Below are 23,307 nucleotides of genomic sequence, written 5' to 3'. Positions count from 1 at the left end.
GGCGTCCTGTCCAGGGTGTACCTTGCCTCACGCCCGATGTCAGCCCGGGATAAGCGGTTGAAGATGAATGAATGAATGAAGATCAGGGTTTTTTTTTTGGTTTTTTTTAAATGCATTTAAATGTTATATTTCAAACATATAAATAAGAAAAGAGTAAAGGTCATACAGAAAATAAGATTATTACACAACTAAAAAGCCTTCTTTTTTGACATAGGAGCGGCAAGGAGCATAAACTTACTTTATCCCACCCCTTCTCCATAATTCATTGTTAGTTAACAGCTTCCTCTGTCTTACATTTATTTTACATTACCTTTTTATTGCTTTATTATTATAATTATTAAAATCTATCTAAAAGAAAAATCTTTACTATGATTTTGTATGTTACAAAATACAATTTATTTCTTGTATATTCCAATCATATATATTTTAATTTCTTGCATATTTATTCAAAACTTATAAACATAATTATGTATAATAATATATAATTATAAACATGTTGATATACTGTATTTTAGCATCCAAAGTATGAATTCATTCAGAATATATAAGTGAAAAAACTAGAGTGAAAAAAGGGAAATTAAGAAATATATAAAAATCTAAATAAATAAACGGTAAACAATGATAATCATCCTTGTACCCTGGGGGGTGGGTTTATAAACTTTTAAAAACTAAGCATGTGATCAAACTCAGTGTCTTGGTCATTTTCTGTCTCTTTTGGGTCACCTTGTAGTCATATTGCATCTCTTTGTAGTCTTGTGTCTTTTTGTGGTCATTTTGATATCATCCAACGGTTTTATACGTCTATTTGAAGTGTGACTATCAGATCTAAGCCATAGTCCGTCTTTCTTTATGAAGCAGACTCCTGGAGTTCAAAGACTAAATGTGAACGGTGCTGAAAATACCATTAATGAAATAAAACAAAGAGACCACAAGAGAAAAAACAGTTGTAACAGTATCAGGAAATTTTATTTAATTATATGTATATAATTCTGTTTCTGTGTTAATCGTTTAATTCATAATACCCATAGAATATACAGACTATAACCCTCAATAACTCATATCTCTTTGACAATCTACTTATATCTTCTTTTAAAATAATTCCTTATAAGATCTTAGAGGGGGAAAGAAAGAAAAAAGAAAACGGTGTCAGAAAGATTGAACACTGCCAATAATAATCACGCCCATTAGAGAAATAAGAACAAAAAAAATAAAAACATCCTAATTATTAAAAAAAAAAAATACAACTTTAACTCCCTTTTATGTAAAAAAAAAAAAAAAAAGAAGAAAAAATACAACAACTCACCAATATGACAACAATAGCAATAATAAGAACAGCCATTTAAAAACAACAATTTCTGGAAACAGGCCTCATGACGGACAGGCCTTTAGACTTGTCGGTACTGTGTGAATGTATATGGTGTGTTCAAGTGTAACTTTTTCGCAGACACACACACACACTCCTCAGAAAGAGAGAGGACGTGTGTGCGTAAGGAGGATTGCAAAATGTGGTCCTCTTGGTTCGTTCCCATGGTTACCCAGTGAGATGTTTGGTCTGGTGGCAGGTCGGAGAAAAAAATAGCAGGGCCTGGTTGACTGGTGAACAAATATACATATGAAATACATACAAAATATCTCTTACTGCTTTTGTGAGGAAAGATGTAAAAGCACAGGTAACTGCAGGGAGAGGGCCCAAAAACAGACGCACGCTCGCACACACGGGTCAGAAAGAGTCTTGGCTTTATGTTACTGATGAGCAGATACACAAACACTTGTACAGAGACATTAATCACTGCAGACGACCCCTAAGCTTTAACACACACACACACACGCACACACATACACAGCAGGCGAAACTTAAAGCTGAACAGGGAGGAAACAAGACAAAAACAACCTCCAGGGAGAGCGTGGCTGCAGAGACAAAGTGCAGGCGTGCTGATTGAGTTATGCAAGTTTCCTGCATGTATGACCATCCATGATCTATGGAACAGGGGCAATGGTGTTCTGGGACGAGGAGGAGGGAAGTGGCGGCAAAGTCGGGTTACGGGTTTGAAGGTCTTCACCAAATCCCACTGTGGAGAAGCAGATAAGACAGGTGGGGAGGAGGAGGAGGAGGAAAAAGGGGAGGCAGCCCTTTGAGTAAAGCGTGGTGAGCGTCGGGGTGGGGTGGGAGGTTGAATTTAAGGATGAATATCAACACATGCACCAAAAAGCCTCACACTGATCCCAGAGTGCTGGCTATGGCTTCTGAGGAAATGATGCGGCTCGAGCCCGTAAAAACCCCCCAAAACAAAATCAATCATTTTTGCTGCAAAAGGGCGAGACCTGGTGCGCTCTCCAGATGTGGAGTCTGTTAGCATCACAGGCCTACCCTGAGAGGGAAGGAGGGAGGGAGAGGGGATCCAGTGCATATGTTGGTCCATTTTTTGGGGGGTGGGGTGCTTGGTCCCAGTGCAACAGGCAGAAATTAGTGCAGACTGAGCTGGACCCACTGGGGTGGTTCCCCACCAGGCAGCGATGTAGTACAGTCACATCCAGAACAAAGAGAGGAGGGAGCAGACACTGACAGGAACAATGAACACACAGGCATCACAAACATGTGCGCACACACACTAACTCAGAGAAACACGAGAAGCCAACTGAGAAAACGATGTAGCATTAAATCACCCACATTGAAGAATAAACATCCAGAACAGGTAGCCGGGATAATGCACAGGCGCAGGAGGAAGGTAATATGGAGGGTTGAATATATTGTACAACCATGAAGCGATGGTGGTTGCTTGGCTGCGCACAGAGCAGGGGTACCTGTACGGCACTCTGACATTCCTGGGACTATTATGTTGTTGATTACACCGCATTAATTTCACGTTGGAGATACCATAGTGTAATTATGGGTTTCTGACTTTTAAAACAGCATTCACGTCAACGACTATTCTGAAAGCTCCGATACATAATGTATCCAATGTCCAATGTGACGCGAACGTGACACCCATCAGCGACATGTACGGTTTTCTCAGCTGTGGTAATAAGAGGCGCTTGTTCTTGTGAAAGTTAACTCCAAGGAATTTATGCCGTTTACATTCGACACTCACATCAGTGAGCCAGAAAGATCGTTATATGAAAACACCCGTTGGAAAGCGCACTTCTCGAGGCCACACTCAAGTAGTGTACGGCCACCGTGAAATTTGTTTAGATTTAGCCCTCCGCTGTCAGTTAGCCCAGAGTCCCGGTGCAAATACAGCTCAAGAGGAGCTGAGCAAGGACTTCAGTGATGTTATGAGACAAGCTGCTATGTATTTGTAAGAGTAATGTAATTTAATACTGACACCAGATCAGGTATTTGAGGGTTGGTTACATAATGTGGTAAAGGGATGTTGTGGGGCCAAATGTAGACGATACGGTTATGTTTAAAACCAGTCTCACATTTCACAACCTTGCATTAAATCAGGTAATTTCTTGATCATTAAACTCCTGAAGAAAAACAAAACAGTTTTGATGCGGCACAACGTACCATGGATGTTCTGGAAAATGGGGCGTATGAGTCACTGTTATCTGAACGAACGCGCATTTACAGAAACTAGATTTTATATCGCTTGATTTCTATTTGTTGCAATCATGTAGCGCCTTCTGAATATAACCAACTATCCACAAACGAAGGCGGCGGGTTCAGTTTGTCTGTCCTCGGTACGTGTTATAGGTGAAGAAATGTCTTTAAGGTAAGATTCAAAGCTATGTTCATATTTCTTAAATGCTCCTCAGCCAAGTTTCCTGCGTCTCTCTGCCACTTTGGTTAATTTCAGGAATGCATGCACTCATATGAACATCATACAGGTTTTTTTTTTGTTTTTTTTAAAAGAAAAACAAAACAAAACAGAGCCAGGACAAATCTATAAACCTGCCAACATGCCAGTAAAAACACTGAATGCTTGTCTCAAAATCAAGTGTTCAAAAAAAATGACTTGCAAATATAAACCCCAAAACATACAGATACAACTGATCCGAAAACACTCAAACAACGGTGTACAAACAAAAACTGCGACAAGCACACTTAAAGAGAGAAAACAAAAAGAAGCTTTTATACTTTTGTATATATACATACACCCGATTAGCATCCCCGTTCTTTTAGCCCTCGATTTTTTATCAGGTTGTAATTTACACGGAGCAAGACAGGAGATTTATGGTGTTGGTTAATACAGTAGTTTATATGAGAGGGAGCGACAGAGAGAGAGAGGGAGAGAGAGAGAGAGAGAGAGAGAGAGAGAGGAGAGAGAGAGAGAGAGAGAGAGAGAGAGAGAGAGAGAGAGAGAGAGAGAGAGAGAGAGAGAGAGAGAGAGAGAGAGAGAGAGAGAGAGCGAGAGAGCGCGCTCAGGTCAGCAACAGGTGCAGGAGAGGAGGAAAGGGGTTTTCGATCAGGGTAGGAGGGGGGACAGGATGAGGCGGGACATTTGAACGTGAAAATAAAAGTGAGGTGAGAGGAGGGAGAGTCCAACATGGACAAAACTGAAAACAGTATGAGTACGACAGACCCTACCACCCCACCCAACCACAGAAATCAAAGTTAAACTTAGCTCTCTTGCAGTAGAAATGGAAAGATAAGCAGTTAAATGTTCATTTCTTGTTTTTCGCTTTTTGTTGATTTCTTGAAGATGCATTTTTCTTTTTGTTTTAGCATGTCGTTTGGGGGTCTTCTTGTTCCAAGCCTCTGTGTGGCTTTGTCACTCTTTAGGGCTAAAAAAAAAAAAAAAGATAGAAGAAAGAAAAACAAATACACTTAGGCCCAAGTTGAATTAATGAATATTAAGTCTCATTCAAACTTCCATTCCTTCCTATAGGCCCCTACTCACCCACTCATTTGCTAAGATATAGGGTTTTCAGGATCTGCAGAAAACTACCGCCAAAGAAATTTGTACCAAGAACCATCTTTGCTAAATCTAAGTCTGCGTTCAGACCAAATATGGCGTTGCAGCGATTAGTACAGGGCTGTGCAGCGGCGTGGGAATCACTTAAAGCAATTCTTACTTTTCTTGCACGGGAGATCGATCTACCCCGAATTTACTAGTAGGAGGGTTCACTTTGACAGGCATTCCAGTGCACTTTGCCTTGTTGGAGGTCCGAAACTTCGGACTTCCCATGTCACTGGAACGCAGCACGTGAAAGGGAGCAATGGATGACAGGCAGGAAGCTTGGCAAATCATTTTATCCGGACTGAATAAAACAATTGATCAGACTTTTATCAGAAATATAAGGGAATTGAATATTTTTGAGTTTCAACTCCTGGTGGATTTTGTTTTATATTTTAGTGTACGCTTATTAGAACCGCTTTGAGATTACAAAAGAAAAGTGTAAAAATGCCAGAAAGGTAAGAATTGCTTTAATTGGCACAATGCTGTCATCTTGTTGTAAACTTTAACACACTAATAAAGCAGAAGTAGACTATATATTTGAAATAATGATCTTTTTCCGTCAGAGCGTTTTTATGATGTTGACATTTACAACCACACTTGAATGCATCTTCATGTCACAGCAGTTAGCCAAGAAGGTACTGAGCTCTGGGCTGGAGCTGCTACACAAACTTCTGGACAGTCAGGGTAAGTGCCTGTGTTTTGTTTTTTACCCCTCAGAGTTTCTCAAACTTTCTTGTACCAAAGCTGTTTTCAGCCCTTGTCATGTGGCAGAGGTGTTTACTGTAATTTTACTGTAACTCTCCCCCCAAAACGGACCAGCAAAGCTGATCGCAGGTTGCGTGCTTGGCCACGGCAAAGAGCTGTTGGGTGTAAAATTTGAATCCGTTTTAACGTTTTCCAGCAGACTGCTGCTTTCTTAAGAGGAGGACGAGTGTTTTCGCTGCAGCGCTGGATTTAGCGTGAAACTGTCATAAACATTACATAGTTAAAGTACTAAATTAAACTTTCACCTTCGTTTCAACCTCCAAATATATAGTTTTATCAACGTTATTAAATAAACACCCTCACTGGATATAAAACATAGTTCAATGGACAGTATCAGTCTGTCGTTGAGGATTTGTCTTCATAATGAAAAGGTCTGTGGATAGTCGCCGTTCCAAATTGATGTTTTTAATGAACCTGCATTAACCTAAAGGTTGCACACTTTATTTTGTTCTTCATGTTAATTTAAGTTAGAATAATGGAGCCGTCATGTCTCTCCATGTTGTTTGGTTGTGTTTGAATGATGCTTTAATGGAACTTGCTCCACTGACATCTAGTGGTCTCAGAGTTGAGATTCGCCATTACTTGTTGTTTATAGTGTGTGTCTCCCTGTGATTTGCCCAGGGACAATAAAGCTTTATTGAATCAAACTGAACTGGCTTGATCTGTAGCTGCAGTATCGTGACATACAATTACATTGTCAAAACTGAGACTAAAAAAAGGCTAATTAACTGAGATTTCTCAGAGAATCTCATTTTGAAATGTTTTCTCCTAATCGTGGTTTATTTTGCGCTAAAGGTCTCAAATTGAGAAAATACTCAGCACTCTTTTCATTTGTCAAGTATGTAATTCAAAAGGAGTAATATAGGGTTTAACCTGTTCATTCATCAATCAATTCATTTATGAATTAGAACGAATGAATCAAAAAACATGCTTTATCACAACATATATAGTTATCGAGAAATGAAATGACCTATGATGGGAAAGAAGATTTGGAAATTGTCCAGCCCTCATCTGCATCATCAGGTGAAGCATCTGAGGCCTATCCAGGAAAATCTTCTAAAATATATTCAGAGTATTCATTTTGCGACCTTTACCAACAGAACCTTGTGGTGCCGTGAACCTGGTAACATACCTGTGTGTCTCAGGAGCCCTGGTAGGTTTCCTGGAAACGAGCGGTTTCCTCGTAGATCAGTTCCTTCAGCTTCTCCTTGGGAAGGTCATCCAGCTCCATGGAGAAAGTGAAGGGCTCCTCTGCTACTGGCTACACACACACACGCACACGCACACACAGACACAGACACAGACACACACACACACACACACACACGCACACAAACATTGTACAAACCTTCAACTAAAGCTGGAGAGCCATTTCCTTAAAATGCAGCTTTAAAAATAAAGTCTCGTTGGTAAAACTGAGAAGTGCGTTGTTGCAACATGCTGCACACAGTTATTGACCTTACAAGAGGCAGCTGCAGCTTATATAACCGTGATGTTGCAAAGTGGGGAAAGGTGGAGAGGTCTCAAGCAGCCTGAACAGTGCAGTAGATGTTTGAAATGAGATCACGACACAATAGAAATAAACACAGAAAATGTGTAATCGCATCTGATTACATTCTTTAACCTCTCTTGAGCTGGTCGTGGAGCAAACTTAATACTCATTGCATTCCAAACACAGCTAAGGAGCTTTTCCAGCACAAAACAGAAAAACACTCACATTTAAATCTTGGCTCACAGTTTTAAACAATGACAAACACGTCTGAATGAACGGGCCCTTCTGTCTCCAACATTTGTGAAAATCTGTGAACAAAACATGGCTGACTGAAAAATACTTTTTTGTTTTTTTCTGTTTGTGCAAATTTCTCAGAGGGGTCGAGTACAGCACAGCTTTAACGTCGACAGAGTGAAAACGCTGTTCTTTAAACTTAAATCCTTATTTTCGTTGAGCAGCAATAATAGAATTATTCACAAATAGGCCCCAGACTGATGGCTCCGTCTGTGCGTACCTCATCTGTGGGATCGTAGTACTGCTCCAGGTAAGGATGAGCCAGGGCCTCCTCAACGCTGATGCGCTTCACAGGGTTAAAGGTCAACATGCGGCCCAGCAGGTCCAGAGCTGCGTTAGATTGATGGAGAACTTCAGTCACTGCAGTTTCTTTTTCTTTTCACACGTCTTATATCACAGTAAAAATGTTTACGGTATAAGAAAAGACAGACATTAAGATATGCTCTTTATTAATTACTATTTTTTCCTCCACTGTACGGCTAGATATTAAAAAGAAAACCAGAAGTTTTGATATACAAAGTTTGAGGTACATCTGTGTCACTGTCTCACATAGCTAAATAACTATATGTTGCAATAATTGTATTAATGAAGCTCTGAACTTTACTAGCTCATCCATGCTTATTGTGAAAAATGAACAAATAAAAGCCCATAACAACAGATTGTTTTAGATCACCTCACAAAAGGATAATCAAACATTAAAAGCCTGTTATATAATTCATCTTCAGGTAATAAGAGGTAGAATGTGACTTTTCAGTTACAGGAGACCACAACTTGTACGCAAAGCCTATTTATTGGTCACTGATGAGAAAACCCCTTTGTTGCTCCATCTGGTCACACTGATCCATCTGCTGCTCATTACGGGCCATGCAGAGCTGCTTTGGCCTCCACCGTCTTTAGGTTATCTCAAATATGTTATATATCTTATATTTTCTCCCCTTACATTCCAGGCTTACAAATGAGCAATGTGGTGCGCTGCCATACCTTTTGAGTCTGCCTTGTAGAGAGTTTCCCAAGGGATTCTGGGTTTAGGAGGCAGGGACTGAAGGTAGTTCCTCGCCTTCATGTTGATAATGCAGTTCAGGTCATCTTGAGACGGAGAGCCGAGGACGCCTGCAAACAAGAGAGGAGAGCGAGGGACCCATTTCAATACGGCTAATCAACTGACGCCCTACGGTGCAGATGAGGCTGTGAAACCTTGCCCATTAAGTCAGTCGCAATATGAGACAGATATCAAGTAGTGAGGTTGATTTGGTGTTTTTCTCACTTCTTCACTTGGACTAAAGAGTGGCGAAGTCCCACGTTTGACTGTTTATTGTGCAATTGTTCAGTTTAAGGCTGTAGAGAAAGCACATGAGAAAGACTACGTACATGTCATGTCGCGTATGTGACGTCACGTCATTACAGCATAAGTAAAACTCTCTGCATGCCCCGACTTGTAATGGTTTCCCCCCCCTTTCGATGCTCTTATCCTCCCCTTGGAAAAAAAGTGGTGAAGTGGAGCAGAGATATTGCCATGTCTGTACCAGAGCACCAAGCGCGGTAGGTGACGTATATCATTCGCGTTGAGAGCAGCGAAGAGCTATAGTTCACAAAGAGGCCTCACACAAAAACCTACCATTATCAAACTTCTTTGCGATGATGGTGTCAGCATGTAAACACGATTTACACGTTCAACAATTTCAGATGAAAAATAAGGCCTTTACTGTTGTGAAAAACCTGCTGAAATGCCACTGAAACAAGCGTTGCACGGCCCATTTTCAACTCAATCACATGTCACTCGAGATACTTGAAACTGTGCACGTTCCGTTTTCAAAAAGTTGAGTTATTGAGTGAAGAACACTGGAAAGGTTATACATGCATGCTGCTTAAATTGGTTGTAATTAAAAAGGATAAGCAGGCAAACAAAGAAAATCAAGAGTGAATGCAAAGTTGAATGACCCTCCTGTAAATAAAGACTGTAATAGATGTACTAGGTACTTCAAATAACTTCATGGTGTTAACTTTACAGAAATGAGTGAAACTCACCCAGTATGTGGTTGAGCTGGTCCAGGTAGTGTTTCCCGGGAAAGATAGGCCTGTTGGACAACATCTCAGCCAGGATGCAGCCCACTGACCAGATGTCGATGGACTTGGAGTAGCCCTGAGACAGAAACACACACATACTTTATATAGTTCATGCAGTCAATAAACAAAGAAGCTATCCAGTCCAATACAGAGAGCACATCAGTTACTCACGCACACACACGCCTACCTTTGAGTTGAGCATGATTTCTGGAGCCCTGTACCAACGTGTAGCCACATACTCGGTCAAGAAACCTGTGTGGTCGTGCTCGGGGTCGGCTATCCGCGCCAGGCCAAAGTCACAGATCTGAGGACGACGTGAAGGGTCAGAGGTAAATCATTATACAAGACCCACACTCAGAAATCTGAGAATGGGTGAGGCTATAAATGTTTAAGCTAATTTAAAAATAAATAAATAAATCAAGGAGCCACTTCAAATACAGCTCTGCCAGTTCCCATCTTTATGCTTCTCTGAAACTATTTCTCCTGCTTTACTTTCTAAATCTGGTTTTGACATCTTCTTATTGATGGTTCTGTTTAACTATAACACCAAACTGCAGGGAAATGTGGACCCACGCAGTATCCCAGTAGAGGAATACTGTAAACAATGCACCTCTGTTAGCTGTGCAGATCACATTACATATATTAAATCTGTGTACATATTTAATATATGTGGCACAATGTTATGTCAGTGGCACAAAGACACAGATGTAACGTATAGCGAGAGTATTAAGGCAGAGGAATGTATCAGAAACATGTGCTGCGTTTGGTCTTCACTCCTCCCACATGATCAACTAATCCGCGGATTGATAGTTGGCTGTCGAGAGTTCACAAGTGTTCTTTATGCAACATGGAGCAGAGAGAAAAAAAGAACTCAGTGGCTCATATCAATCTGTTTGTAGCATCTTGTTTTAGTCTTGTTTTTATCTTGTTTTAATTTGGTCGCCTGTCAAAAGCGTCATATCTCCTCTGTGCATGGATTAGCATCGTGGTTGTCTGGCAGAAGCTGCCATTAACTGACTCTTCATTCAGTTTTTAGACACATTTTTACAATACGCTTTTCAGATACATTATAGAAATACAGAGTTTTAACCTGAAACTTCTTTATTCAGTGTTTTAACCATTTGTTTTAGAGAGGAGGAGACCTCTGTGGATAATTCTGCTCCTGCACAAACCTCCTAAACGATAAACACTGAAGGAAACCAAACGTGGAGAAGCTGACTGCAATGAGGGCAACAACCTCCATGATGCCGAGCTACTTCACAACGTCGCCAAACTACGTCTTTTTTATTGCTCTAACTGAGAGACCTCTAGCAGCAGAAAATTACATACTGTGTGGTTTAAAACATTAAAAATGTCTCTAAATTTTTATGCTGTGCACTTTCACACACAATTTTAATAAGTGATTTCCTCCATTTCCCAGAGTGCCTTTTAGCAAGCCCCGACGATTTGATTTGGTGTAAAGCCGCATAGCTCAACATTCTGTAGGGATATTTTCTCAAATATAAAAAGCAGTGCATTTATATTTACTTTTTAACCTTCAGTGATCCCAAATGGATCTACATGTTATAAGTTATTCAGTTTTACACATTTGCCCTTCTATTCTTAAGGTACTGACACTGAACTGGATAATAAATGTTATTATTATTAGATCTAGGTCTTCAATAATAAACCCCAAAATATTTCACCTTTGGCCACTTCACTACTTTTCTGCTAAAACCGTAAACTTACACACGTCAGAACAAATCGGTATCAGGAAAGGGAAAATCCTTCAGATAGCTTTTTACAGTGCCACAATTCAACTGCGAGTCATTTCAGATTATCATTAAATAAAGTCTGCAAATACCAAGTACGACCCAGTGTTTATACTTTTACATTGAACCACTCAGTCCACAACAGGCAAGCAAGGGCTTGGGTCAATCCATCACCCTTATCCAACATTCCTGAGATTCTTTTTCAATCTTGTAGAGCTCTGTAACTTGCAACTGGTACCAATGTTTAAATAAACATATAGTTCTTGAGTAAAACATTTTTTTTAGCCAAATAAAATTAAGCATTTGACCTAAATGCATCATTTGAGATTACAAAAATATCCTCTTTTTCAACTTTTGTCTCCCAAAAATTAAGTTAATGTCAGTTATCATGTAGTAACTTTGAATCACAGGGAATGTTTAACACCTACACTAAATTTACAACATATAAATACGAGATTTCCCCTGTGTGTGTGTGTGTGTGTGTGTGTGTGTGTGTGTGTGTGTGTGTGTGTGTGTGTGTGTGTGTGTGTGTGTGTGTGTGTGTGTGTGTGTGTGTGTGTGTGTGTCGACCTTGAGGTCGCAGGTGGTGTTGATGAGCAGGTTGGAGGGCTTGAGGTCACGGTGCAACACGTTGGCTGAGTGAATGTACTTGAGGCCTCTCAGGATCTGGTAGAGGAAATAGCAGACGTGGTCGTTGCTCAGCCTCTGGGTCTTCAGCAGCTTGTACAGGTCTGTCTCCATCAGAGTCTGCACGATGTAGCTGGAAAAAGGCACGGGTCAAGGAGGACAACAAAGAGGGCGGACAGTATCCACTGACACCGAAGGAAGCATAAGGACCGCTCTGAAAGTGACTTCAAAAGTGACCCAAATTATTGAGCAACATAAGTTTATGTATAAAATAAAACCAAGAGCCGCTGAACCGTACGTCACATTAAATTGACCTTGTTCAAACCTGTATTTAGTTCGACCTTCAGCATCTGAACACAATGGCTTCTCTGCGTCGTGTTTTCTAGACTTATATCTTATAAGACAACTGAGACTTAAAGGTCCCATATTCTGCTCATTTTCAGGTGCTTACTTGTATTTTGGGTTTCTACTAAAACATGTTTACATGCTTTAATGTTCAAAAAACACTTCGCTTTTCTCATACTGTCTGTCTGAATATATTCTGTATGCACCCACTGTCTGAGACGCCCTCCTGTAGAAGTCTTTCTGCTCCGATTTGTCAGCGTCTCTGGGTCTACTGCACCATTTCTGCACAGTCACCGCAGCCGGGTAATGACTGTTACTGTACTTTCTACCTATATATAGTCTAGTTGTGACATCACAACCATACAGAAGTCCCGACGGCTCGTTTAAAGGCACAGTTTCTGAATACAGGCTGTGTCGATTTCTCTGTGGATTGAGCGTTTTGATGCTGATGTTAGCATCATCAAAGCACCGCTGTGTCCAAATACAGCCTCACAGACCCACTGTAGACTGCTGTTGATATAAGCAACCGTGGTGTGCAATGCTCCTACCAGCTGAGCTACATACAGAATAGAACATTAGGCGCGTTTCCATTGGAGTAAGATGTGGCCGCTTGGAAATTTGCCACGCCCTCTCAAAAGTCCTCTCACTCTCTTTGTTTCCATTACAGAAAAAGGCCCCAGGGGGGTATTAAGGAGACTCCGGAGGTGACGTATCACGGGTTTCGATCGTCGGATGATCAGTGATACGGTGGCGCTCCGTTCTTTCTCCAAGTGATAAATAGAGAATAGTTGTAGTTTGATTTAAGGTGGCCCGTATTATTCAAGTAACATGAAAGAAAACACTCCACCCTAAAAATTCTGGGCGCTGTAGATGTGTGTGTTGACAGACAGGCTGTCACTCCGCCTGCAGCGGTGCAGACTAGAGGATGTATATGGCTTATCTCTTTTCAAAAATAGTATAGTATATATAGTAATATAGTAATATAGAAAGACTGCCATTTCAGAAAATCCTTATTTATAAAGACTTTTAAGCCTGGAACCAAGCCGTCCAACTACAAGACGAACCGTGATTCAGCATTTGGGAAAATGGAAGAAAAGGAAAAAAGGTACAAGATCGTGACCGTAAACAATCATGGAGTACATTTCCATGGTAACAGCAACCTCCACCAATCAGAGAGGTCGCTGTTATACTTAGGGTCTCCATTACATTGAGATAAAAAAAACATGTTTTTCTTAAAACAAGGTTGATATGATACAGACGTGTGGCTTCAACAAGAGCATGAGCCGTCGTATCTCACAATCTCATATCTCGTGGTAAGTCTACATTTGGTTTGACGGATGGTTGAGCAACCGGAGTAACTGTGGAAACGTTACCCAGCAAAAGAAAAAAGCGCCCCGCTGACAGAGGAACAGGGACAGTGATAAAACCGTTCTGTCTACTAAGCCAGTAAATAACAAAACCTGCCTAGTTCATATTAAAACCCTGATTCAGAAGATGAATCGGGGATTTTCACTTCCAGAATCTCACTGTTGAGCTCCGTTAACCAACAAACAAAAGTCACAGCGTACAAACTGATATCTAAAATAATGATCCACCTGAGAAAGCGTAGTTTGTCCAGCCGTAAAGGCCATGAGCAACGTAATTGTCTTCTCCTTATTAACAGTTCCAGCAAACCGATCTTGAAGCAGGCGAGAGTATAGTGGCTGAAAGCTGGATTAATAACCCTTTGTTTATTTGCTTGGGAGGATTCTGCTGTGACTACGACACACAGTTAAAATAAACTAAGCTTTTGCAATAAAGTTACTCTTCAAAAAGTCACTGTACCCGTTTTTGTGACTGGTCCTTGAATGCAACATGACTAGATGTTTAAATCAACATGTTTTGAGTAAGTACAGCACTTTAAGAAATGAATGAATGCTTTCAACTGTCAAATGTTAAGGACGGAACAACTATTAATCTCCATCCAAGTTTGCAGCATGCACACAAAGGCATGCGAGACGCCTCCTGTAAAGCATTTAAAAGGATACACATCCCTCATGTTGTCGATGTGCCGTGCCCTGAGAATGTCGTTGATGCCGATGATATTCTCATGGTGGAAACGCAGCAGGATCTTGATTTCCCTCAGTGTGCGCTGGCAGTACGTCTGGTGCTCAAAGGGGCTGATTTTCTTGATGGCTACACGCGAGCTCGTCACGTTGTCCGATGCAGAGCTGGATAGGGTGGATGTGAAGAAGAAGCACAAAACAGGTCTCATATTACACACTGTAACAGACACACACACACACACACACTGTAACACACTCTGTAACACACACACACACACACACACACACACACACACACACACACACACAATGACGTTATCAGAAACAGGGCTAATACAAAGCTCTAAAAAGGGCGTAGCTGGGACTGGTTTTGCTGCCAAGATGCACACATAATACGTCTTTTCTGCCGTGATATGTTGTGAAGTAGTGTAGGTGTATGTCTGAGTGTAGGTGCGTGTCAATGTGGTGTAGGTGTAGAGTACTGGAGGCTGAGAGCAGCTGTGAATATTTCTGGGTCTCTTAAATTGACTGTCCCTTTGTGTGGGTGAAAAATAAATAAATAAATCACCCAGGCTAAGTTCTTACAGAGACACTTAACAGGAACAACTGTTACATCACATCTTCCCCATTGGTAAAGGCGTGTTTTCTTATTATTGCACAACACACTTCATGAACTGGACATGACACAAGTCTGTGTGGAGCTTCTCGGATGCCAGGTTAAAAATCACATAATAACAAAACATCTGTACACCTGGAGTATGCTGAACATGTAGTTTTCGAGCTGGTGTTAAATTAATAAGATGGCTGGTTTTCTCTGTACCAACCCCACTGGGTGTTGACAGTGTTTACAAACACCAGATGCTGCGACAGTGGAATCACATGGCCACGGTGACACTAAATAACACGGTGCTGCTGACACACTTGAGATTGAAAAAAAATGTTGAAATGGACGCGTGGGCCCAGCTCTCACGCTAAACCGTCCACCTTCGCTCAGCGGCTGTCACATCTGATCCCGTCACGGCTCAGCCTCGTTTCGCGATGACTTGGCAGCGTCGCCTGTCAAGTGCAACAGGGCAGTTCTGCTTAACGTGTCCGAACAAGGCTGCGGATCACAGACGAAGATAACACGAGTGGGAGAAGGCCTCGCTGCGAGAGAGAAACCACACTCGCGTCCTCTGCAGCAGCTTTGTCAAAGTAGAGATTAATGCAGTTGTGACATCAATCGCTTTAGCTCGAACTAAGTGATATGTGCGGTTTGAATGCAGTCTGCCACAGATTTCTCAGCGGATAGCAAGCTACGTCCTGCGCAGTCACTCCGGCTCTTGTTTCCTGTAGCGCTCATAGCCACGCCTGTAGCTCCTCAGCTAACCTGCTAACCACAACAGGAGCTTCCTCTAGGTCCAACAATACCGTCCGAAGCACTTTGGGCACACACACACGTCGACGCTGCGCTCTCCGTCGCTGCTGAACACCACAGCTAGTGTTAGCTGGCGCACAGTATCCGCTAACAAACGGGCACTTTTGATTCAGACACCACGGTGGCCCGACAGAAAAAAAGCTCCACTCACCAAACCATCCCGTACGCCCCCTCCCCGATGTAGGACAGGTTCGTGTAGCGGGGACCCACGTCGAAAATCTGGCCCTTCACGGACTCGGCCTTGGTCCCCGCAGCTGCGGGAGCTCCGTCCTGCGCCACCGTGCCCGCCGCCCCGGCAGCAGCAGCGGCGCTGTTGGAGCCTGCGGCCCCGTGCGCTGCTGCGGTGCTGCTCGAATCCGCCATTCTTCCTCTCCAAACCCGCTCGAGCTCTGTCCGTGTGTTTCACCGAGGATCCGTCACCGCCCTCAGCACCGTTCAACGTCCGCGCGGGGCTTTAACCGAACGGATTGTTTGATTGACGGAGCAAAGAGACGCGATCAGGGCCCTCTCTACTACCGGAGTGTAAATGGATTTCGTGCGCGGGCACGGATTTGGTGTCAGCTCCAAGCGTAAATGCGCGTGCCACACTACGGTAATACAGGTGCGTTAGATATGTGCACGAGGGTGACTTGTTTGGGCGGAGTCGAGTCAGGGTATGGACTAAATAAGACTTGGTTCAATAAAACAAATGCATAAATAAATACAGGAATAAATAAATGTATAAATTAATACAGGAAAACATAAATAAATACAGGAATAAATTAATAAATGTATAAATTAATACAGGAAAAAATACAGAAATAAATACATAGATAAATGTATAAATAAATACATAAATAAATAAATGTATAGATAAATGTATCCATAAATAAATACGTAGATACATTTATAAATAAATAGAGGAATAAAGAAATAAAAGCATAGATAAATGTATAAATAAATACAGATTAAAAAATAAATGCATAGATAAATGTATAAATAAATACAGGAAAACATAAATAAAAACAGGTATAAAAAAATAAAATGCATAGATAAATGTATATATAAATATATAAACAAATTTCGCAATGAATGAATACAGGAATAAATGAATAAATGCTGCAATAAATAAATAAAAACCGAAATAAATTAATAAACAAATAAATAAATGCAGGAATAAATGGGACCCCCCACCTCATTAACCTAGAGATATATAAATACATAAATAAATAAATGTAGGTGAACAAAAATATAGAAATATATAAATACATTTATGTATTTATACATTTATTTCAGCTGTTTTATTCATTTATTCATGCCCTGGTTTCTGTATTAACTATGTATACATGTATTCCTGTATTTATTTATTTATGTATTTATTTATACATGTATTTATGCATTTATTTATGTATTTACCGCCCGCCCGTTCAGCTCCAATGTTAGAGCGAAACAAGCGCACTCTGCAAAATAAACAGCAGCAGCAGCCACGAGTGGGCGTGCCGAAATATGTTGCATGCTGCCTGTTGTGACAAGAATAATATACTTCATGATCAAATACTAATTTTACATGCATCCTTGTGTACCACACTTTAGCGTTACGTTAGAGTACTTCTTGTTTACATGTATGGGCACTTCACTGTATATGACGATTTACATGCTAAAAATATCATGCAGTTATTATACTTGGCAGTAACATATGTATTGTGCAGCCATACATTTTAGACATATGCATATTAATGCATGAAAAAATGATAACGTCATTATAACTGTGGCGTTTTTTCAATCACAATTAGCTATTCAGCAAAATATATATTGATGAAATGGGTTTTTTAGTCATTTGATATCAAATTTTTTGACATTCAATAAGTCTGTATAATAACTTTTAGAAATGACTGACATTGTCAAATCTCATACATTTTTTTTTATATAATAATATGTTTCCACTTTTCTTGACACTGAGTCACACATTTGAATTGTCCTCTCTCCGCCTAATAAACACCTGATTGTTAATAATTATTTACAGAAGACTTTTTACTTTTTTTTAAATGAAATATTTACAAAGCAGGTGCACAAACAATGTTCAACAAAGAATTATATTGTTTTTTAAGTCGTATATATAAAATATAGTTATTCGGTTTCAAGCTATTTTTTAAACTTTATTTATTTCTATACTTATATATTTATTTGTTATAAAAACACAGATTCACCAATAAATACTTATCACCATGGAAACGAGTGCGACCGACGTAACGCACGCCCATTTGAATACGTCATCGCGTATGGCGGTGCACTTCCTGGTTACTGACTTGGTGCTGCGTGTTGTGGTTGTTGGTTGTTATTGATTTATTTGTCTGTAATGGTACATGTCGTCCTGCGACGAGACTGGATCGGCCGGATTCGTATAGCGCTCACTCTCTTCGGGATCCCGATTACCGTCGGCACCCCTGGGGTTCGGTACGGACTAAAACATTTAACTAGAAGCTGCGACCATTAGACATTATTGGACAGTCTCAGACTGTGCTGCAGAAGCTATTTCTGTCAAAGTCTTTGATCACTTGCAGGCGATATGAATAAAGTCAATATTACAGTGGACATAACCATTAACTAACTGTTTTTATATACAAGTACAATATATTAACTGATGCAAATGAGTCACGGTATTTTTCTGCATTTAATATGTTTCTGCTGTTTTGTTCTTCTTCCTTTTAGACTCTTATTATTGAATATCGCATTTCTACTGAGGCACTTTATTTTTCTGCCTTGAGTGGAGGGCACTTTGGGTCAATTTATGTTTTTAAATGTGCTGAATTAATAAATTAATTGACTTGACTTGCTGGATTTCATGGTTCATATCTCTTCCCCTACAGGTCTGCCATCTCCTGCGGATCTTCCCACCCCTTAAGGACCAGTCAAGCCTCGATCAGACCCATCAACGCCTTTTGCCGTAACCTCTACACGACCGGTGTCCAGACAATGCCATCCTCAGCAGCGCCTCACGTCAAGTCCAGATGTCCCCAGTATCCAGGGTCCAAAATCAAGCGCTTCCTGGTGCCTAATGACAAGGTGAGCTGGAGTACGGACTGGCCGCAGTATAATCCAGTCAGCCACACCGACCCCTCGGTGGTAAAGAAGCCGGCGTGGGCGGATCCTGATATTGGGTGAGCAACACTTATGTAATCAAAATCATATTTAGACCAACTTAGGACTGTTGTGTGCGTGTTAAATGAATTGTATTTGTAGTTATTTTTTGGATACTGTGAGATATTCTGACTGTCGGATCAGCTGGAGTTTATTCATGCCATGTTTTGATGACTTTTGCTTGTTTGGTAGCTCCTTCTCTCCAAAGTACAACACTGTGGACGGTGCTGTGGATAGGACGAGCTTTGATGGCAGCTACAAAACAGAAGAGGGAAAGCCACTGTAAGTTATCCAATACGAAGAGGAGTTGTTCTTACTCTTTCAGTTGAATTGGTTTTGCTCAAAAAACAGGCAATTTAAGCCTGGATGGGTCACAGTAACAGGACTTTGTATATCAGTTCATCTATTTTTGGTGGCTTTAAAGTGAGTACACGCTGAAGAGGTTTGTGTTTGTAGAATATATCTTTTTACTTATCTGCTTATAAACATAATGAATACAGATGTGCCTTTTACCCGTGTAGAAATCCTCATGGACGCACGGGGTTGACCGGTAGAGGTTTGCTGGGACGATGGGGACCCAATCACGCAGCAGATCCCATTGTCACCCGGTAACCTTTTTTCTACTATACACATTATCCTGATACTTGCAAACTAGTCTCACAGAGCCAGACCTATCTCAACAGTGTTGTGTCAGCGCTAGAGTATGGTCTGGTTACACTGGGCTATCATCCTGAGACAGAGGAAAGAAATGGGTGGTTTGTAATTTATTAAAACAATCACAGTCTTCTTGGATTGCGCTAAGCTCTGGATGCAGAAACAGTGCCCTTTGCAGAATAGATTGCGGAGATAGCCGAAGGGGCCGGATGTCAGGCTTATCCCAACACTACGTTTTGCAGTTTTTTTATAAATGCCTGATGGCCTGATGTGTGTCACTGCTTCGGCAGATGGAAAGTAGATGCCAAAAGAGGAAAGATATCTCACTCCGTCTCCAAGCGGCCTATCCTGCAGTTTGTGTCCATCAAGAGGAAAGACTGTGGGGAGTGGGCCATTCCTGGGGTTGGTGGCTTTTACATTCCTTTATTATAAACAAAGATAAACACACAGCGAAGACACAGACGGGTTTGATTAGTTTTGGGTACGTATGATGTCACAGTTCTGTAACTTGCTTGTGTATCTGCGTGCGTGTGTTTGTTTTGTAGGGGATGGTAGATCCAGGGGAGCAGGTCTCTCTTACGCTGCAGCGGGAGTTCTCGGAAGAAGCGCTGAATTCGTTGGCAGTCCCGCCTGCAGAGAGAGCGAAAATCAGTGAACGCATCACCAAACTCTTCAAAACACCAGGATTTGAGGTCAGGAAATAACACACACTCATTTGATTACAGTCCTATTTTAGTCAAAAATAAATAAATATAAATATATATATTTTTTCAACTTCAGGTCTATAAAGGCTATGTGGATGATCCTAGAAACACCGACAACGCTTGGATGGAGACGGTTGCTGTCAGCTTCCACGATGACTCAGGTATCAATAATGAAGAGAGGTGTTTTTTTCTTCCATTGTTATTTCCACTATTTAAAATGTTAAAGGGACAGTTTGGATATTTTGATGTGGGGTTGTATGAGATTCTTTTGTGCAGTCAGTGCGTCACGTGCAGCAGATGGTGGTTGGCACGGCCCCAGTTTGGAGAAGCAGGCAGGAGGAAACTAAGAAATAATAGTAATTTACCTCGCATAATAGAGGAGTAGCTGGCCTCGATCGTTTAGTTTGTGTTTTTGTACGTCTTTAGAGCGCTTCCGTGTTGGTACTCCTGTCTACTTGAGGTAATATACTGACTTTGGGTAAGTACCTCATACAAACCCACTTCAAAAGATCCAAACTACCCTAAACCTTACACTAACTACCCTTTAATAATTAAAAAAAATCTCTATTCTCCTCATCTACGACGGCTCCAGTAATTTGAAACCCATTTTTTAAAAACTTGTTTTAGTGCTTATTGCATAGTAGGGCAATGACATATCTTTGTTGTTACCGTAGGCAACAGTGTGAGCGAGCTGCCGCTGCAGGCTGGTGATGACGCAGGACAAGTCCAGTGGGTTGATGTTGACTCGTCTGTCCTGCTCTATGCGAATCATTCCCATTTCCTGGAGCTGGTTGCCAAAGAGAGGAAAGCTCACTGGTAACCAACGACGACAGACTGCACTCTGAAATGAGGATGAAGGAAACATTTGAAGGGCCTCGTTGCTGAGAGTGCTTGTGCGTTTACTTTGCATGCCACCTAGCCTAATATAAATCTTTCTTCACTAATTTAAACATAATAATGGTAGTTTTAATAGTGAAATCCTCATGCATCTCGTTAGTTTGACACTGCGGTTTGAGAATAATATAGCTGCTGTTTGATTTTTGTCACAGAAAAGAAAAAAATGTACATTTTAATAAAAACAAAAATTAAACTCACTGTTTAGAAGAAGCTTAATATGAGACTGAAAAATGCAAGATGCTGGTGAGTGGCACACCACATTATTTCGACTGGCACTAATTATGCTAATTTAATCAATCTTAACAAGCATCACATTAACCCAACGTGATTATGTTGGAACAAACACAATGAGCTGCTGAACATAACACATACTACATTAATTTAAGTGTGATAAGACGGGGGGCAATCAAAATAAAAAGGGTAGAATGACTTTGATCTTTAGATGTTAATAGAACATGAAGATGTGCTCGAGCTCCCCGCACGGCACAGCAGCGCAACAGCGCTCGGACACGGACAGGCCGAAGCCGGAGGACTAACATGTTTTCAAGTGGTAACAGACGGTGGAAGCAATGGGCCATTTCACACTCAACAGCCTGCTTTTTTCTTTCAAAAATATTCACAGCAGTATGTGTCATCTCACTGCTGGGCGTACTTTGTGATGAAACTGGGATGGAGAATTACGCATTAATGGCTTGTATCTGTTAGGATTCACGGCACAAACACTTCTGTCATCAACCAAAGTTTTTGAAATAAAAACACGTTAGTCTTCTGGATGAATAAACAGATTTCACAGTATGTGATATGAATATTCTGTATGCTATAAAACTAGTGAGCACTAGTGAGTGCCAGTTAGGAATTTGTGGAAAAGGGAGAAGTAGTAGTACGGGGACCTCTTACAATTTTCTTTTCTATTAAATTAGGTCCACCACAGTTATAGGAGGCGCCACAATCCGCAGACCACTCACCAGCTCCACTGAAGCATTTACCGTCGGAGCACTAATAGCATTTGTTGGTGCAGGAAAGAGTAGAGTAATTCTCATCCTGATTTCCCCAGTTGTACTATTCAAACTGGCAACCTACCAGTCATAAATCCTCTATCATTGTTTTTGTTTGTTTGTGCTTAATGTGATTTTGGCTTGTGATGAATACACAATACAAACAAAAACAGATAAATGGTAGGATGAGTGATCAAATAATCAAAATCTTAATTATACAGAAGGCCTCTCTCACAGCAGACATTTTGACTTGTCATGGAAAAGCACAGGTGTAACTAATAACACTAACAATGTTACCATACAAGTGCGAGAGTGACAGCGAACAAGCATGCATTTCATTACTTACACGTCTGCCTTTGCTACTGTGAGAAATTATACTGTTTTCTGTAAAAAAAAACAACATCTATTGTATTGTCTTTATATGTTATAATGTGAAAATTAACCCGGGTGTGTCTACTTACTAAACTTGCACTGAAACTGACACCAAAGTGTCTTTTGTTTTATTGTTGTTTATTTAACTCACTTGAAATTGTAAATCATTATGAATCTTTGAGTTGATGTGTGCATTTTGCCCCTAAAATAAATGCGTCTTAGAAGTGATTATTATACTTGGTGTACTGTATTTGTTATCTTACAGTATATGTAACATCAGCTATCTTCATGTTGCAGCCTACATGGTCGCATAAGAAGCAGTAATCTTTAAAAACTTATGCAGATCTTGAGACCTTATCCACTATGAAGTGCGACAAAACCAATAAAATACAATTAATTGTTTTTCTCCAATGTCTGATGTATTTCTTTTCCCGTTGTGAAAAGCACTTTTCATTGACAAATAAAAACCATGGAAAAATGAATTTAATTTGTAGAAATATTTGTTCATTGTCCATTGTGTGTGTTAAGTTGTGTGCTGGCTGTGCTGTGTGCACTGGGACGGCTCCTTTCACCAGCTGGATGCAAAGCAAAACACTCTATAGGTCTGTGTAATGGGCAATCACTTTAAATCATTTACTGAGTGGCCTTGGACCATACAAATACTCTCCTCATTCAGACAGCAGCAAACTTTACTGCCCTATTACTGCAGTTATATATTCCATATGAAAGGACAACTCAGTAAAACAGACAAGCGGTTGCAGAAGATACTTTTAAAGATGAGAACATTTAAACTACGCACTGTGTTTGAAGGGTGTCAGCCCCTGTTAATGGTTGTGTTTTGGCCAGGCTCAGTCATCAGGCACAGGC

The 23,307-nt window shown here is 40.7% G+C and overlaps 2 protein-coding genes across 2 annotated transcripts; one reads left to right on the top strand and one right to left on the bottom strand.

Moving 5' to 3' along the window:
- Nucleotides 1-958: 958 nt before the first annotated feature.
- On the bottom strand, nt 959-16,232 carry mapk3 (mitogen-activated protein kinase 3). Its single transcript, XM_083930709.1, has 9 exons — nt 15,853-16,232; nt 14,267-14,449; nt 11,838-12,027; nt 9,704-9,820; nt 9,478-9,592; nt 8,434-8,562; nt 7,673-7,782; nt 6,799-6,927; nt 959-4,725 (listed from the first exon to the last, which is right to left on the bottom strand). The coding sequence occupies exons 1-8, from the start codon at nt 16,062-16,064 to the stop codon at nt 6,808-6,810; spliced, it is 1,176 nt and encodes a 391-aa protein (XP_083786835.1). The 5' UTR covers nt 16,065-16,232; the 3' UTR covers nt 959-4,725; nt 6,799-6,807.
- A 1,778-nt stretch (nt 16,233-18,010) lies between these two features.
- nudt9 (nudix (nucleoside diphosphate linked moiety X)-type motif 9) lies at nt 18,011-22,551 on the top strand. Its single transcript, XM_083931753.1, has 8 exons — nt 18,011-18,134; nt 18,548-18,838; nt 19,011-19,100; nt 19,340-19,426; nt 19,763-19,874; nt 20,018-20,164; nt 20,253-20,337; nt 20,851-22,551. The coding sequence occupies exons 1-8, from the start codon at nt 18,037-18,039 to the stop codon at nt 20,994-20,996; spliced, it is 1,056 nt and encodes a 351-aa protein (XP_083787879.1). The 5' UTR covers nt 18,011-18,036; the 3' UTR covers nt 20,997-22,551.
- The last annotated feature ends 756 nt before the right edge of the window (nt 22,552-23,307 follow it).

Source organism: Echiichthys vipera, assembly GCF_963691815.1.
Source record: "Echiichthys vipera genome assembly, chromosome: 17".
Lineage (NCBI taxonomy): Eukaryota > Metazoa > Chordata > Actinopteri > Perciformes > Trachinidae > Echiichthys > Echiichthys vipera.
The sequence above is the reverse complement of the archived record's forward strand: the minus strand, read 5'-3'. Positions and strand labels throughout refer to the sequence as shown.

What these genes read in the sequence shown, in the direction of transcription:
- mapk3 (XM_083930709.1), bottom strand. Translation starts at nt 16,064, where the DNA reads ATGGCGGATTCGAGCAGCACCGCAGCAGCGCACGGGGCCGCAGGCTCC. An exon ending in ATCGACAACATGAGGGATGT is followed by an intron (nt 12,028 to 14,266) that starts GTATCCTTTTAA and finishes GCCTTTTTCCAG; the next exon opens with CTACATCGTGCAGACTCTGA. An exon ending in AAATCATGCTCAACTCAAAG is followed by an intron (nt 9,593 to 9,703) that starts GTAGGCGTGTGT and finishes TTTCTGTCTCAG; the next exon opens with GGCTACTCCAAGTCCATCGA.
- nudt9 (XM_083931753.1), top strand. Translation starts at nt 18,037, where the DNA reads ATGGTACATGTCGTCCTGCGACGAGACTGGATCGGCCGGATTCGTATA. An exon ending in ACAGAAGAGGGAAAGCCACT is followed by an intron (nt 19,101 to 19,339) that starts GTAAGTTATCCA and finishes TTACCCGTGTAG; the next exon opens with AAATCCTCATGGACGCACGG. An exon ending in GGGAGTGGGCCATTCCTGGG is followed by an intron (nt 19,875 to 20,017) that starts GTTGGTGGCTTT and finishes TTTGTTTTGTAG; the next exon opens with GGGATGGTAGATCCAGGGGA.